Source organism: Cynocephalus volans, chromosome 9 (assembly GCF_027409185.1).
Source record: "Cynocephalus volans isolate mCynVol1 chromosome 9, mCynVol1.pri, whole genome shotgun sequence".
NCBI lineage: Eukaryota > Metazoa > Chordata > Mammalia > Dermoptera > Cynocephalidae > Cynocephalus > Cynocephalus volans.
In genome coordinates, this window is record NC_084468.1 from 148893236 (window position 1) to 148909480 (window position 16245).

At 34.5% G+C, this 16245-nt stretch overlaps 1 protein-coding gene across 1 annotated transcript in view; it reads left to right on the plus strand.

Moving 5' to 3' along the window:
* The window catches only part of TLL1 (tolloid like 1), a 232362-nt gene that overhangs the window by 143068 nt on the left and 73049 nt on the right, over window positions 1–16245 (plus strand). The window contains exon 8 of the mRNA XM_063108291.1: window positions 5838–5962. Coding sequence (XP_062964361.1) covers window positions 5838–5962 — 125 coding nt within the window. The remainder of the gene's footprint in view (window positions 1–5837; window positions 5963–16245) is intronic.

The window sequence follows — 16245 nt, forward strand, 5'->3', positions numbered from 1 at the left end:
TTATTATTATTCATACATCTTCACATTTCTTTTAAAACATACATTGCTCTTATGTAACATAATGCAACTATTTCATATATAACAAAAAACTACATTCACTGCCTCTCTAAAAAGTACAAAAATACAAAAGTACAGTTACTCTATGTACCTCTAGATCACTATCTTTGCATTATGCCTGTCATTCTGTCATTCTCAGATGTAGCTTCTCATAGTCTAGCAATCTATAACTAAGTGGTATATTTGTTTAACCACCTACAACAAACATAATAGACTATGTTAATTAAAGGAAATAAAATACAAATTCAGTATGATTGTCATTTGAAAATTGGAAGAAGGTAAAAATTAATAAACAGTGGTTCTGTGGTTCTATTCATCAGGGATTGTGAGTTCTTCCTGCCCTGGAAGGATACTGAACTCCTTGTTTGGACAATCTGCATTATGGATTATTTTACTTGACAATTATCTTCTTGTGTCCGTATTTGTTATTGACATTGGGAAGGATGAATCTTTTTTTTTTTTTTTTTTTTTGGTGGCTGCCATATATTAGTAACCCACTTTCTATTGGTGAAGTGTTGGTTGTGGAGGGAATGCTTAGGGATTGAGTATTTCCAAGCATTTGCTTGTTAGATTTGGGGTATCCCTAGAAGGAAAATGTCCTTAGGTAGGTATCCAGTTAATTTGCCTTTGGTTACTGCCATAGACTAGTAACTAGAACCTGAGATCATGTTGAATCATAGACTTAAGAGAAATCTGGGTCTGTGGTTTCTGTTTCTCAGCAGTAGGCCTCAATGTTCCAACTATATTTCAACTCTTAGCTTGAAGACTTATGGTGGTACAGACCAATTGTTTGGGATTGGGAATTGTAACTAAACTTCCCAGTATCTCTAGGTGGCATGACAGGGAATGTGCTATTCACTGTCTTTTAATTAAGTTATTTAAACTGGCGTTTCTATCATTTTCACCTAAAACATACTAACTAAAACCTACAAATAGGGAATAGGACTCAAGGTTCTTTTATTTATTTATTTAATATTATTTTTTATTGGTTATGAATATTCATGGGGTACAAAGCAAATTGTCACCACTTGTGCCAAAGATGTGATGGCCAAATTCATGCAGGCAGCATGCCCATTGCCACAAATTGTGATTATACCCCATGTCCCCCACCCAATTATACCCCCAATTATCACCGACCTCCCTTCCCATCTCCCTTTCCCTGCTCCACTTTGTATCCCTAGGTATGTTCTCTCCCTCTGCAAGTCCAATACACCACAGTGGTCTTTCTTTCCTTCCTCCTTTCTCTCTTAGCTCCCACTTATGAGTGAGCACATGCAGTATTTATCCCTCTGTGCTTTGTTTATTTCACTAAACATAAGTTTCACCAGGCTTATCCATGTTGTTGCAAATGGGAAAATTTTATTCTTTCCTATGGCAGAGTAGTATTCCGTGGTGTATGTATACCACATTTTCCTTATCCAGTCATCTTGGCTGTTGTGAACAGAGCTGCGATGAACATGCGAGTGCAGGTATCGCTTTAACATGGGGATTTCCATTCATTTGTGTATATACCCAGAGATGGGATGGCTGGATTACATGGAAGATCTATTTGTAGTTGTTTGAGAAACCTCCATACTGTTTTCCATAATGGTTGTACGAATTTACAGTCTCACCAACAGTGCAGGAATATTTCCTTCTCTCCACATCCTCCTAGCATTTGTTATTCTCATTCTTTTTGATTATAGCCTTTCTCACTGGAGTGAGATGATATCTTGATGTGGTTGAGCATTTTTTTTCACGTACTTTTGGCCATTTGTGTGTCTTCCTGTGAAAAATGTCTATTCAGTTCCTTTGCCCATTTTTTAATTGGGTAATTTGGTTTTCTTTTACTGTGTAGTTGCTTGAGTTCCTTTTATATTATGGATATTAATCCTTTGTCAGATGCATAGATAGCCAACAATTTTCTCCCACTCTGTAAGAATTACTAAAGGAAAATATAGGTGAAACACTTCAGGAAGTAAGTCTGGGCAAAGACTTTATGAACATGAGCCCGAAAGCACAAGCAACAAAAGAAAAAATAAACAAATGGGAGTATATCAAACTGAAAAGCTTCTGCACAGAAAAGGAAGCAATCAACAGAATGGATGACTTTTATTTCTTTTTCTTGCACAACTGCTTTGGCTAGGAATTCTAGCATTATGTTGGATAGAAGTGACTAGAGTTAGCATCCTTGCTTTGTTTCTGTTCTTAGAGGAAAGCTTTCAGTTTTTTACCATTGAGTATGATATCAGCTATGGGTTTTTCATATATGATGTTTATTATATTGAGGTAGTTTCCTTCTATTTTGTAGATTGTTGAGTGTTTATTTTGAAAGAGTATTGGATCTTGTCAAAGTCTCTTCTGTGCATCAATTAAGATGATTATCCTTGGTTTTTGTCCTTCATTCTGTTAATGTAGGTATTCGAAGTTTTGTATATTCTTCTAGTCTGAACCCACAGAGTCTATAAAACTTCTGGTTGTTTTTATGCACATAGCTCATCAGTATATTTAGGAACTCACTTGTGGGTTGACTAGGGTTGGATCTATGGGGCCTTTATATGCATGGACATTTTGTAGAGTAGATGCTTTTGAACTGAGGACTGCCCATTTTTCATTAAAAAACAAGCAAAAATTTACAAAGTTTGTTAAGAAGCATAACTAATTTGGTCTTTTAATACTGTTAAAATAACTAAAGAGTAGAAATTAGTACGTGAACCCTAATGTGGTCTGTCTATGGCCTATTGTTAGTGCCTCACTGAAGAGGTCCAGTAAGAGCCTGCATTGCTTGGTGATCTGGATGTAGAGGAAGAAGATTATTAACGTCCTGACCACAAAGAAAGGCTAAAAAAATGAGTGACTGACCCAGGAGGTTGTCTCAATATACAGCATAAGCCAAAATTCATTATTTTATTGTCTGAAATTAAATATATCTACTCCAAGATCTTACTGATGTTTTTAACTGAAAATCTTTTGAATGTGAGAAAAAAAATGAAGCCTTTCAAAGATTACAAATTTGTTTTTAGATGTAAAAATAAAAAGTAGTGACTACTTGTTGGGAAAATAAAATAATTTAATCAGCCCCCCTCACTTAGGTCCAGTTGGGGGTGTTGCAGCACATTCTTTGTAAGCAAGTTGTGTGTGGGTGGAGTTAGTGTGTATGGGTGGAGCTGCCACCTTGGTTGGCATTTACTTCTCAGGCATTCACCCCGCATGGCCATGCTCTCGAATCAGTGGCTCCAAGGACCCTTTTTGCTGGTTACCTAGCTCACAGACCTGGTGACCCAGCCTGGAGTGTGAGGGGTCTGGGGACCCAGCCTGGCATATCAAGGGTTTGTGACCCAGTGTGTGAATGGGCTTGAGGGGTCTGTGAGCTCCAGACCCAGCCCTAGCTCTGCAGTTGGCCCAGTTGGCAGGATTACAGGCAAGTAAAAGAGCTCGACAATTGGCATAATTGGCAGGATTATGGGCAGGTAGAAGAGCAGGACTGAAGTACTGTAGAAATTGTAACACCTCGTTAATTTGGATTTACCTATTTTACATATCTGTTAATTTATGCAGCATCATGGAGGAATGGCTTTTGTTAATGCTACCTTATAACTCAGTTTTCCCTTTTGGTTACATTGGCCTACCTTGAGTTGCATTTAATTAAATATGTGCAAGCTCCCACTTTTGATGGTCCATACACATAAATCATTAGTCTCCATTTGCCTATCTTCATCTCAGGCAGTACATGTATGTGTTCTGTAGATGCTTAGATCCAGTTTTAAAGAGTTCCAGTCTCCCTATTTGAGTTGTTCAGGTTGTATCTAAAGATCACCACTATTTCTCTTACCTAGAAATTATGAAATTTAGTCATAAATTACAGTACTCATAGATCATGTTACACCTCTGTTTACCATTTGTATTGGTCCATTTTTGTTGCTTATAACAAAGTACACTGAACTAGGTGATTTATAAAGAAAATGAAATTTATTGCTTACAGTTTCTGAGGCTGGGAAGTCTAAAGTCCATCTGGTGGTGGCAACAGCGACCCAGGGGTCTCACATTGCAAGACGGTGGAAGCTGAGAGAGCAGAGATAGAGAGAAAGACTCTACTCTTCTTTCAAAGCCCTCAGGACCACACCCCTGACCACCATTTTTAATCCATCCCCTACTGCATGGTCCTACAATCCAATCACCTCTTTAAGCCTCTATCTTTCAATTACCATAATAGGATTTCTCACCCTGTTAACAGTCACAGTGGGGACTAAGTTTCTAATACATAAAACTTGGAAGACAATTCAAGACTCAGTGAGTTTTGGGGGACATAATTCAATCCATCTTACACCATCTTACTGTAGATGAGCAATTATACTCAGGTAAAAGGGAAATTCTCAGCCTGGTGCTCAAACAATTTAGGTATCCTTTTATTTCTAAGGTGTTGTATTTCTTGTTCTTTCTCTCTGAGAACTCTATCCCCAGTTACCCATATTGCTCTGACTTTCACTTCCTTCAGGTTTGGATAAATGTCAGCTTCCAAGTGAGATTTTCTTTGATCACTTTATTTAAAAGCTACCCATCACTGCACAGTCAATATCCATCTTCTCACCTTTATTTTTCCCTATAGTACCTATGACTTCCCAGTTATTAATCTTTCACTTAATGCCTTTCTCCTCACATTAGAATGTAAGAAACAGAAGGTAATAAATTTCTGCTTGTTTTATTTAGTGCTGTAACTTCAGACCTAGAAGACAGCCTAGTAAATATTTCCTAATGGAAGGAATAAATAGAGGTGAAAATGTTATTCTTTTAACCTGCAGTTTAAATGCAATATATTCATAGATAAATTTTGCAAAGAATGTCCCATCATTTATGTCAACTTAAAAGATATTTTACAGTTTTATTTCCTAATTTAAAATATTTTTATTCAGCATTGCTTTTTCTTTTCTTTTTTAAATCCACATACGCACACTCCATACTTCTCAACTCCTAAGAATAGTCTCCCAATGCATTTTACTTTTAAGCTCAGTACTTCCTACTTCCTTTGAACTATAAATGTTTGATACGCATTGCAAAATTAGAATATATTTTTAGTGCACTATATTCAGAATTTTAATTCATGCATTATTAGAAAAAAATAGCAAGTGTCTTACCACAACCCTTGAGTTCAAAATGGCTGTTTCTGTAGCTTATCCTTATTAGGGCATTGCTTATGTTTTGTGCTTATTAATTTTACCAAGAAAAATTGAAAAAGTCACATATGTAAACATTTTTGCTTTAAACTGTTCTGTCTAAATTTTGTCACTCTCTGTTTTTTATTGTTCTTTTAACATATGCTGAATTTTTGGACTTCTAAGAGTACTTAGGTTACGTTAGTAGTTTTAAAAAATTATATGTATTTCATTTGACTTTTACAATTTTAGTGAACTCAAAATTATTTATTGTAGGTTACTAGTAAGAAAACAGGCCTCTATGAAGAAGAATCTAAGGGATTCTTAGATCTGCTTGGGAGACCAAAACAAAAATCATGGTGCACTTTGGGGAGGACTATAAAGTATTAAATATTTTTTAAAACATATACATTTCTAAGAAAGAAGTGATCCGTGTTATTTACTTTATGCTAGGCACACATATTTAACATGCACGCTTTTTTGCATCTACACTAGATGTTTTGAAAGCCTGACACACTGCTTCAAGGCTACACTGGTGTATTTCCCTTTTGATTGACTTCAGTTTGAGCAAAATAACCTCATATTTGTAAGGAATATATGAGTTTTAGTTTGGTGACTTAGGTGTGGTTTGCTTTTGTTTTGTTTTTTCAGGGGGATGTTTCTGGATACCATTCTCCCCTCCCGTGATGATAATGGCATACGTCCAGCAATCGGTCAGCGAACCCGTTTAAGCAAAGGAGATATTGCACAGGCAAGAAAGCTGTATAGATGTCCAGGTATTGCATCATACAAACTGAAGCGTGATTGGGCTTGAGTATGTTCTTCCAGATGAATAAGCGATGATTTACTCAACTGCTTAATTTTCTCTCTCCCTGCTGGCAAGTGAGGTATACAGTTCAAAGTCAGTAACCATAAAATGAAGTAGGAGAGAAATCTGCAACACCCATTGCTATAAATAAGATCAAGTTGCTAGAAATCAAATTTCAAGCACAAGGATAGTATGCTTTATTTCTATTAGTTTAATGAGAACAGCAAAATAGAGTGGTTGTTTGATAATTATTAATTAATTAATTGCATGATTTTTATAGTCAAATGCTGAGTTTCTTTGCTGATATAAAAAGAGTATCCTTTCCTTGAACTTCAGAAATGGGTCCTGAATGATCTTTTCTTACAAGTAGCATCATTAATAGTATGCAAATTAAAAGTTTGTCAGTAGGAATTTGTAACTTTGTTGCAAAAAAGGAGTTCTAACCATGTTGCTAGTGGGCTACTGTATGTTTTGCTACTGAATAAAGTTGTGAAAAAAAGATTAATGAAACATCCTAATAGGAATGTTCTAAGGGAACACTAGTGCATTAATGGTCCAAAAAAGAGAAAAGATTCCACCTTCCAAACTGGAAATGTTGCAGACTTTATGCACCTCCTGTATACTCACAATCTTTGAAATATCCTTTATCAAAGAAACATGTTTAACTTTGTTTAAGACAGCTTTTCCAAATTATTTGTCCAACTTTGCTCAATAGTTACTTGTAGAATTCACTTTTGGAAATATTGTCTTTAAATACTAAGGTTGAGGATGGTAAAATGACTATAAAAATTTTAATTGCAGAAAATTTTTTCAATTTTTGCAGAAAATTAGGGATATGATGGGTATAATAATTAATGTTTTGCTTCCATTTGGTATCAATCTGGGAAACTTTCCCTTTAGGGCACAGAAGAGGGCTAATTTATTCATGAAAATTTAGTATTTGCTCATTGATATATGGTACAGAACCCTTTTGTTGAACAGATAAAGAAGCAAACAAGAAAAAGTGAGTTGGTTGAATAAATCACAGGAAATACCTAGGAAGTTTGTTTCTCTGCATGGGTGATAGTATTTAATTCCTTAACTCAACCCAATGGATTTTGTTAAAATTTCTGCTGAGAGAAGGGGTTTACTCTTCCTTAAGATCAGATTTGCTAAGGAAGATTGTAAGAAATTACTATTTTTCCAATTTTATTGTAACGGTTAATTTTCTTGTAATTTTGTCCTATTAAGTTTTCAGTAGGGCAGTTGAAGCTTTTAAAATTAAAGCTGTGCTTAAAATCTTTTACATCTTAATGATTCAATATTGAAAGTAAACTTTGAGATGTTTTATTTGGTACATAAAAATGTCTCTATCTGACTGTCTGCCTATCTGTCTAATTTTCCGTGTGTCTCAAGATCCTTCTACATAATATTAATCAGTTTATTTACTTCATGGATATCTACTTAAGTTGGAGTCATACTTGCATAAATACCTTTTTAAATGTTTTAGTTATGTGCATAAAATACAAATGTATGTGTGGTATTTCTTTTTTTCAATTCAAATTTCCATAGGAAAGATGAATTTGTAAGAGAATGGCACCCATATGACAAATGATATGAGTGGAGCTTGACTAATTTCCAGCAACATTGGACATAGGCTTTTTCACTTTTTAAAAGGGATCAATTTTGTGATTAATAGCAACTAAATAAATGAACACTTTGCTTATAAAGCTCTATTAATTGTCTCTCTAAATATGTGTATAAATTTCATTACACTTAAAAAGCACACTGGAGATGCATTTACACACCAAATTATAGGCACATCAGTAGGAATAAAAAAAGTAACCAAATTTATGACACTGTAATTTAATTTTCAGCTCATGGGTCTTGAATATTTCTGTTATTTAAAGAAAGATAATTAGAGATACAGTTTCCACTTGAGATTCTAATTGTGTAAAATACACAAATGGACCATTTTTTCCCCTCAAATTATAGAAATAAATGTATACATTGTTTAGTTTAATACAGTGAAATCACATTCACGAAAACATGATCTGTGAGAAAGATATCTTGTATTTCTAAAGCAGTATATAAAGCAAATCACTGTGTTACAGCTTATGAATTACTTGGAATTAGGGACAGCTAAAAATATATATATATATATATATATATTTATATATATATATATATATATATATATATATATATACACATGCACACACGCACATACACACACAGATACGTTAACATATAGTTCCCCAAATCTTCCAAAATCTTTGGGAATGACTTTTTTCCTACCTTGGACTTAATGCTCACCAAACGACTTTCTCCCTTTCTTTTTTTGTCTCCCCCCCTTTTCTTTCTGTGTTTCTTTTTCTGTCCTTCTCAGCTTCTTTCTCTGTCTCTCTTTCTTTCTGAAGCAGTTAGCTTTGAGCCTTACCTATGGTTATATGTTTAAGGTTCTTCATTCCTTTAAATGAGGAGCACTAATAATCTTCCCGGATAAAGACGATGATATTGGTATAACCATACTTTCTGTAGGCCAAATGAAGTTAAGCTACATTGACACAGTAGGCTTACCAGTAACTCCATGGATGTCAATGGGATGGTGCTATATATTAATAATTATAAGTAGAAGTCTAAATAAGATGGCTTATCTGAGAATTACCTAGGAAGTGAGTAGGAGTTTGTACAATGAGATCTGGTGGGTCTTGGTTTTAATACAGAAAGGAGAGAGTTATACGACTTCATATTCCTCTGGAGTTTGTCTTATTCTTATTCTTTTGTTAGAAATTGCTGATGAATAGAGCCAGAAAGAAGTCTTTGACTACTTTTTATGCCAACTTTTTTCCTCATCAGTTTATGCTCAAAGCTCTATCAGATCTGTATATAACAGACCGTAAAAGCCAGAACATTTTGATGTAACCTTGCACAAAGTTGTAGCTTTTATGGTCTTTGATAAATGGGACCCTGAGTCCAAGAGGCAAGTTTCTAATAGGCAGGCTGCAAACAATGTTGCTTTTTAATAAATAATATAGAAATTTAAAAAATGTATCAGAAGATGAACAGCATTTAAAATGTATTTTCAGTTTTTTAAAAATAATATTAAACTGTTATTTCTATAGGACTTTATAGCTAATAAACACCTTTTAATGCATTATTATGCTTATTTATATATGAAAAAATATAAATTCGATTAGTATATGAAACCTCAATGACTTATTGTAAAGTCAGTGAATATTCACAACAAAAAAGCTCAATACAGGAACAAAGTTAGATTTTTAAGGGGATGGTAGGAAGATAAGTTTCTTTTAGTTTAAAATTGTTTTCATTGCTACTTCTTGCCCTTGATTTCAGACAGTCAAGAAAAATATTTTTATAAATTGTTATGTAAAGAAAGAATAAGATCCTTCACAGCCCTGGCACTCTACTGATATAAGACACTCTCATCCAGTGGCAGCTCACGTAGCCCCAGAAGGGGCATGGGAAGGAAGGTGGAGCTGCTCAACGTGGGATCGAATGGGTTTCTAGACACCGTTGTCAAAAGGCCAATCCTGTGTCCTTCCGATGGGCTTCCAAGCCTTTCAAGCACTAAGGCTTCTTAACAAACACCTGCTAGTGCTTCTTGCCTGTCATTATAATCCCTTGTATTCTATACACTGTCAGGACAGAAACGTCCACATGGGAGCGGAGAATGGGTCATTGTTACAACTGTTCATCTTCCATTTATCCCAGAAAACTAGCAGTTTGCTTGTGAAGGAGGTCCTTTCTAGGGTTTGTGAGTTGTAGCTTAACTCCTCTTCACAAATAATTAATTTGCTCTTTTATTCTCTCACTATTCAGTCTCCTTTTTCTTGGGTTTTTCAATTTTATAATGTATTCTCCTCTACTTTGCTCTAATTTTAGGATTATTTTCACTTCTTTTTTCTAAGATTCTTTACTGTTCTGTTATAGTCACTGGTTTTATCTGCATTATCCCTTAATTTAGTTTTTCTAATTTCATAACCTTTTTGCTTATATCTACTTAGTACTTAGATGAACAATCAACCCTCATATTTTCTCAGCAAATCTGCCTTAAGAATATCAAATAATGTGCTAAAATTAAGAAAAATATAAAGCAAATTATATCTAAAAATGAAGGGGCTTTTGAGGATTAGAATCTTTTGTTATGTAAAAGCGTATGTGTGTTCACAATTTGTGCTCACAAATTTACAAGTGTTCCTAATTTTGATATGAAAACAAGACATACTCATATATACAATGTCCATATCTATGGATACACATTTATGTGGGGGCTGTAGGGACTCAAGGCCAGTTTCAACATGCATGGACCTTGATTGCTGGAATCTTTTACATTGTTTTAAACATTTGCTTCATTTAATTTATCTTTAAAACTGATGAAAGCCTCTTTTTAGTTACTTCAACTCTCATTACCTATATTCTGATATAATTCTGAGATTCCACATAGAATATCCTTTCTATAATTGCTTTTACATATATGATTCTTAGCTAAAACATATTGCCAACATGCAAAAAAAAATTTATTCAGCCATTTCACCCATTTATTCATGGATCTATTTATTCATCTACCCAGCAAACATTCCCTAATTCAGTAGGTGGTAGCTCAGGCCATCCGGTCTCCCATGCCAGAACTGTGAGAGGCAATCTCGCTTCATTCCTCTTCCAATACCTAGTCAGTCCCTGGCCCTTTTGTTTCTGCCTTCTTAATATCTCAAATTCCTGCAGTGAATCCTCTGGTCCGGGTGTCATCCTCTCCTGTCTGCCCTACTAACATGCCTCTTGCTGGCCTGGTGCCTTTATTATATCCTTTCTGTTCTCCAGCCATGCTGCTGTCCAAGTGACATTTTAAAACGCAAATCCTACTCCATGTATCATGAGGATAAAGGCTCATTTCCTTTTCAGGATGTCTCCTTCAAAATCCGTCCCATGTCTTCACCCTTAGCCTCATCTGTAGATATTTTCCTCAGACTAGTTTTTCACCCTCCTTTCTGCAGCCACTAGAACCATGACTTCCTTCTGGCCTCTTCTATAGCCAGAACCCTCGTAACTGCCACCTGGTTAAATGCTTCTTAAAAACTTCTTAGGTCTCCCAGGCAGACTCCTGTGGTAGTAAATGCCTTATTTGATCTTTGCATTTATATCAAAATCTTATAATTGTCAGTTTACGAGTCATTTCTTGCACTAGAGTATAAGCTCCTTGAGGGTCAGAGTTAGGCTTGTTCTTATAGTATCCGGAATCTGATATAAATTAGCTGCTTAATAAATAATTGCTCTATGAATGAATGAGCCAGTTTTAGTGAGTGAAAGGCACTGCACCACGTGTTACAGACACAAAGTAGGAAACAGAATACATACACAAGCAGCGTAGCATCTGGGGGAACCACACAGACAATCTAACACGGTGTAGAAGTAAATCTAATTGGTAAAGGATGCTAAAGCAATCCTGAGGAGGGATAGCCAATCTGGGCTGCACAGTAGATGAGGAAGGATTTCTGGTGTTGATATTCATGTTTGGTTTTAAAGGATGTTTTGGACTTAGCTACGCAGTTACTACTGAAATATGTTTTCATATCTTTCAGTAATTTATCTCACCATTACTGCTCAGATAATGACTTAGGATTCATTTTAATATTTCCCTGCTTGAAAATCATTTTCAATCAACATTTTATTTATGATATTTAAAATTTTAAATGAGCCATGGATTTATGAATAAATTAATTAGGTACTACCAAGTTGCTTAGGCATATTTTTATTTGTCCCCTCACCCTGAAATTTATCAATTTCTTAGGAGATTTATTTAATGAAAATTATTATATATTGAATTATGTTTTTATTAGCCTTAGTAAAATTATAGATGCATTTCTACAGAATATGGAGTAAAGAAACTTCTCAACCTTTGATATTTGGTGATGCTGTAGACACTTGACAGGAAAAATATTTGTAGAGGGATGTGCAGTCCCTCTTATGTAAGTTTAGCCACGTTATTAAAAGGATGAGAACCTGTAATAATTCCTCAACAACACACAATCTAAATGAGGCTTATACACTTCAAGCAAAATTTTCTATTCTAGAAGCATAAAGATACATATTATCTTTCAAAAATGAGATGGATTATATGGTAAAGATTTTTAAAAGCTTAACTTCTAAATTGTGTTTTGTTTTAAAGGAATTTTGATTGGAACAGTAATCATCATAATTTGCCTCTTTATAATAATTCTTTTTGTTCTGTTTAAACTTTGTATCTTTTAAAAATTAAAACATAATTGATTATACATGTCTGTTGCGTGCAGCATTGAATATCAATACCTGTGTGCAATATGTGGTGCTCAAATCAGGATAATTAGTATATCCAGCATTACACAATGTAATCACTTTTGTAGCCCTTTACCAATCTTAGGCTAACCTTCCCTCCGTCTCCTCCTTTCCCACCTCTGTTGCCCTCAATTCTGTTCTCTCCTTTTGAAAGTTCAGCGGATTATTGTGATTGTTGTATCTTTCTTTCTTTCTTTTTTTACTTATTTGTTTGTTTGTTTGTTTTTAGCTCCCACTTATGAGTGATGACATGAAGTATTTCTCTTCTGTGCCTGGCTTATTTCACTTAAAATACTTTCCTCTAAATTCATCCGTGTTGCTGCAAGTGGCAGAATTTCATTCTTTTTTATGACTGAGTAGTATTCCAATATTTATATATACCACATTTTCCTTAACCAGTCGCCTGTTGATGGACAATTAGGTCAGTTCCATGTCTTGGCTATTGTAAATAGAGCTGCGATGAACATGGAAGTGCAGGTATCCCTTAGACATGATGATTTCCATTCCTTTGGATATATCCCGAGCAGTGGGATTGCTGGATCATGTGGCAGTTCTGTCTGTGGTTGTTTGAGGAACCTGCATACTGTTTTCCATAATGGCTGCACTAACTTGCAGTCTAACCAACAGTATAAGGAGGGTTCCCTTTTCTCTGTATCCTCATCACCATTTCTTATTCTCTGCCTTTTTGATAATGACCAGTCTAATCGGGGTGAGATGATATCCCAGTGTGGTTTTGATTTGCATTTCCCTGATGATTAGTGATGTTGATCGTGTTTTTGCATGTCTATTGGCAGTTCATGTATCTTCCTTTGAGAAATGCATGTTCAGCTCCTTTGCCCATTTTTTAGTTGGGTTGCGTGATTTTCTGCTGTTAAGTTTTTTGAGTTCTTTGTATATTCTGGATATTAATCCCTTGTCAAATGCACAGTTTGCAAATATTTTCTCCCATTCTGTAGGTTGTCTTTGACCCTCTTAAATGTTTCTTTTGCTGTCCAGAAGCTTTTTAGTGTGATATAATCCCATTTGTTTATTTTTTCTTTTGTTGACTGTGCTTTGGGGGTCTTATTCATAAACCTTTTGCCCAACCCTACTTCCTGAAGTGTCTCCCCTATGTTTTAGGAGTTTTATAGCTTCAATTCTTATACTTAAGTCTTTGATCCTTTTTGAGTTGATTTTGGTATATGGTGAAAGGTACAGGTCTCGTTTCATTCTTCTACTTTGGATGTCCAGTTTTCCCAGCACTATTTATTGGAGAGGCATTCTTTTCCCCATGTATGTTCTTGTTGCCTTTGTTAAAGATCAGTTGGCTGTAAGTATGTGGGTTATTTGCTGGGTTCTCTGTTCTCTTCCATCAGTCTTAGTGTCTTTTGTAATGCCAGTACCATGCTGTTTTAGATACTATAGCTTTGTAGTATAATTTGAAGTCAGGTAGTGTTATGTGTCTGGCTTTCTTTCTTTCTTTCTTTCTTTCTTTCTTTCTTTCTTTCTTTCTTTCTTTATTTATTTATTTGCTCAGGATTGCTTTGGCTATTCAGGGTCTTTTGATGTTCTATTTAAATGTTAGACTTGTTTTTTTCCATTTCTGTGAAGAATGCCATTGTATTTTGATGGAGATTTCATTGAATCTGTAAATGGCTTTGGGTAGTATGGACATTTTAACAATGTTGATTCTTCCAATCCAAGAGCATGGAATGTCTTCCCATCTTTTTGTATCCTCTTTAATTTCTTTCAGCAGTGATTTGTAGTTTTCATTGTAGAGATCTTTCACTTCCTTGGTTAAATTGATTCCTAGGGATTTTATTTGTTTGATAACTATTGTAAATGGGCTTGCTTTCCTGATATAATAATTCTTCATGCCTTTATTTTCCCAATTATCACTGAGGATGTAGTTGTAGTTAAGAGATACGTTCTTGCTTTCACAACCACAGATTCTTCCTACCTGTAGGAGAGTTATTTAAGGGTTAAAGCAAAGACTTAAGGCATAAGGTTTGACCTTTACAAAACAACCTTATGAAGTATATTGTAACATGATAGTTATTTTAATGAAGAGGAAACTAGGGCCAAAGCTTTTGAGATTTGTTTGTGATGACATAATTAATAGATGACAATGCCAGCACTTAAACCTGTATCTTCTCATCCACATAACTTGCTGTCAATGGTCAGAATAAGCTTTTGAACTTAGTAGTAACACATTTTCGTCATTAATTTCTTTTAGTTCTTTCAATAACAGTTTGTTTTTTATACATGAGCATAAATCAACAAATGGCCAGGAGTAATGCTGAAACATCTTATGTACTTGGGGTCGTGTAGCCTGGGACAACCACATTTATTGAGGAAAATTCACAAATGAATACTGCAACTCAGATGTAGGTATTTGTACTTCTTGCATTTTAAGAAAGCACTATATTATACACTAATTTTTGAATTGTGTTGTATTTTGTTTTATATTTTGTTTGAAGAATACTTATCTTTTTAATAAAAACAATAATGTTTGTATATGTTTGTGTATTAAATCTATTTAATTGTTTTAATTTCACTTTAGGATATCCAGAACCAGCATTTTCTGTGGTTTAGTAAGACATTAAATCATTACAGAATTTATTTTTAAGCTTATGTGAATTACAGTTTTTTTCACTGAAACACAGTCAACCTCCAAATTATTATTTAGCATTGAGACTGATCGTACTTAGAAGCACATTAATAAAATCTTAATAAATTTTTATTTTTCTAAGGCTTATTATAATGTTGCACTTATCAAGTGCCCTAGATGATTCATAGAACAGTGCCAAATTATGTATTTTTGACCTTGAACATTTTCATTTTGTTCTAAAGTTGCTTTTATCTGCTTGTTCGTCAGAATAAACATTGCTTACTCATACTTCAAATTTATTTTGTAGTGCAAACATATCTTTTTTTCATGATAAGTATTTATGTTATATCATACTGTTTTCACAGCTCATTTTATGTTTTCAAAGTCGTTATCTTTCTTTCTTCATTTAACATAAGATCTGCAGAACTACTTCTAATGTATTGGGTGTTTGATGAGACGAGAGTTCACCTGCTGGTGGCTATAGCTCTGTAATATGATGACCTCTCAGTTTTAACTGCAGGACTGACTGTTCTTTCAAATTGTTGGGTGACTGGCTTCAGTGGAGGAATTATTCTTGAATTAAGGATACTTAAAACAGTCTTAGATTCGTGTGGCTCATACCATGTCTCTCAAAAGCAGCAGAAAAACCCATTATGAAATGGTGCTGACCAGCAGCCTTCACTGAACACAGATCCTGATGCTGTGCAGCTGATAATTTGCTATTTTCGATAACCAACAATTAGTTCCAAGGAATTAAACAAGCTTAGTAAGAGGAAGATATACTAATTGCCTTTCCAGTAGTTTGTACTTATGATCAGTAGAAAAGAGATAGTAAATAAATGTCTACATCTTTTTGGAAAATTTTTTTCTTCCATGATGTTTTTATTTTTTAATTTGTTTTTATTCTGAAAAAACTATTCATTGTGTATGATATTTTGCTCCTGCCTTTATTGACAACTTACTAGTTATTACTTATGGTTTTTTAAATCCTTGATGTGGTTTTCATTGTTAAACTTAGCCTCATTTATGATTAATGTAAAATTTCATTTGGTCCAGAGCCACATCAGCAAGGTATTAATGGCCTGAATATGAATGTGGGTGTCCTTTAAATTGGCCACTGGCCCCTTGGGGATAAATGAGAAAAGATTCCCTGAGGAAGGACTTTATGAACGCTGGCTTATTTATCTCATAATCTTGTTTTATGACTAGCACTAGTGATGCTATTAAATGTTCTGGTTAAGAGAGACGTAAAAAGAAATTTAATTAGAAAAGAAAAACTCTTTTATAAAATACAAACATATGCTCTTGTCTAACACCAAAAAACTTAAGACTTTTTTTTTATAATATCC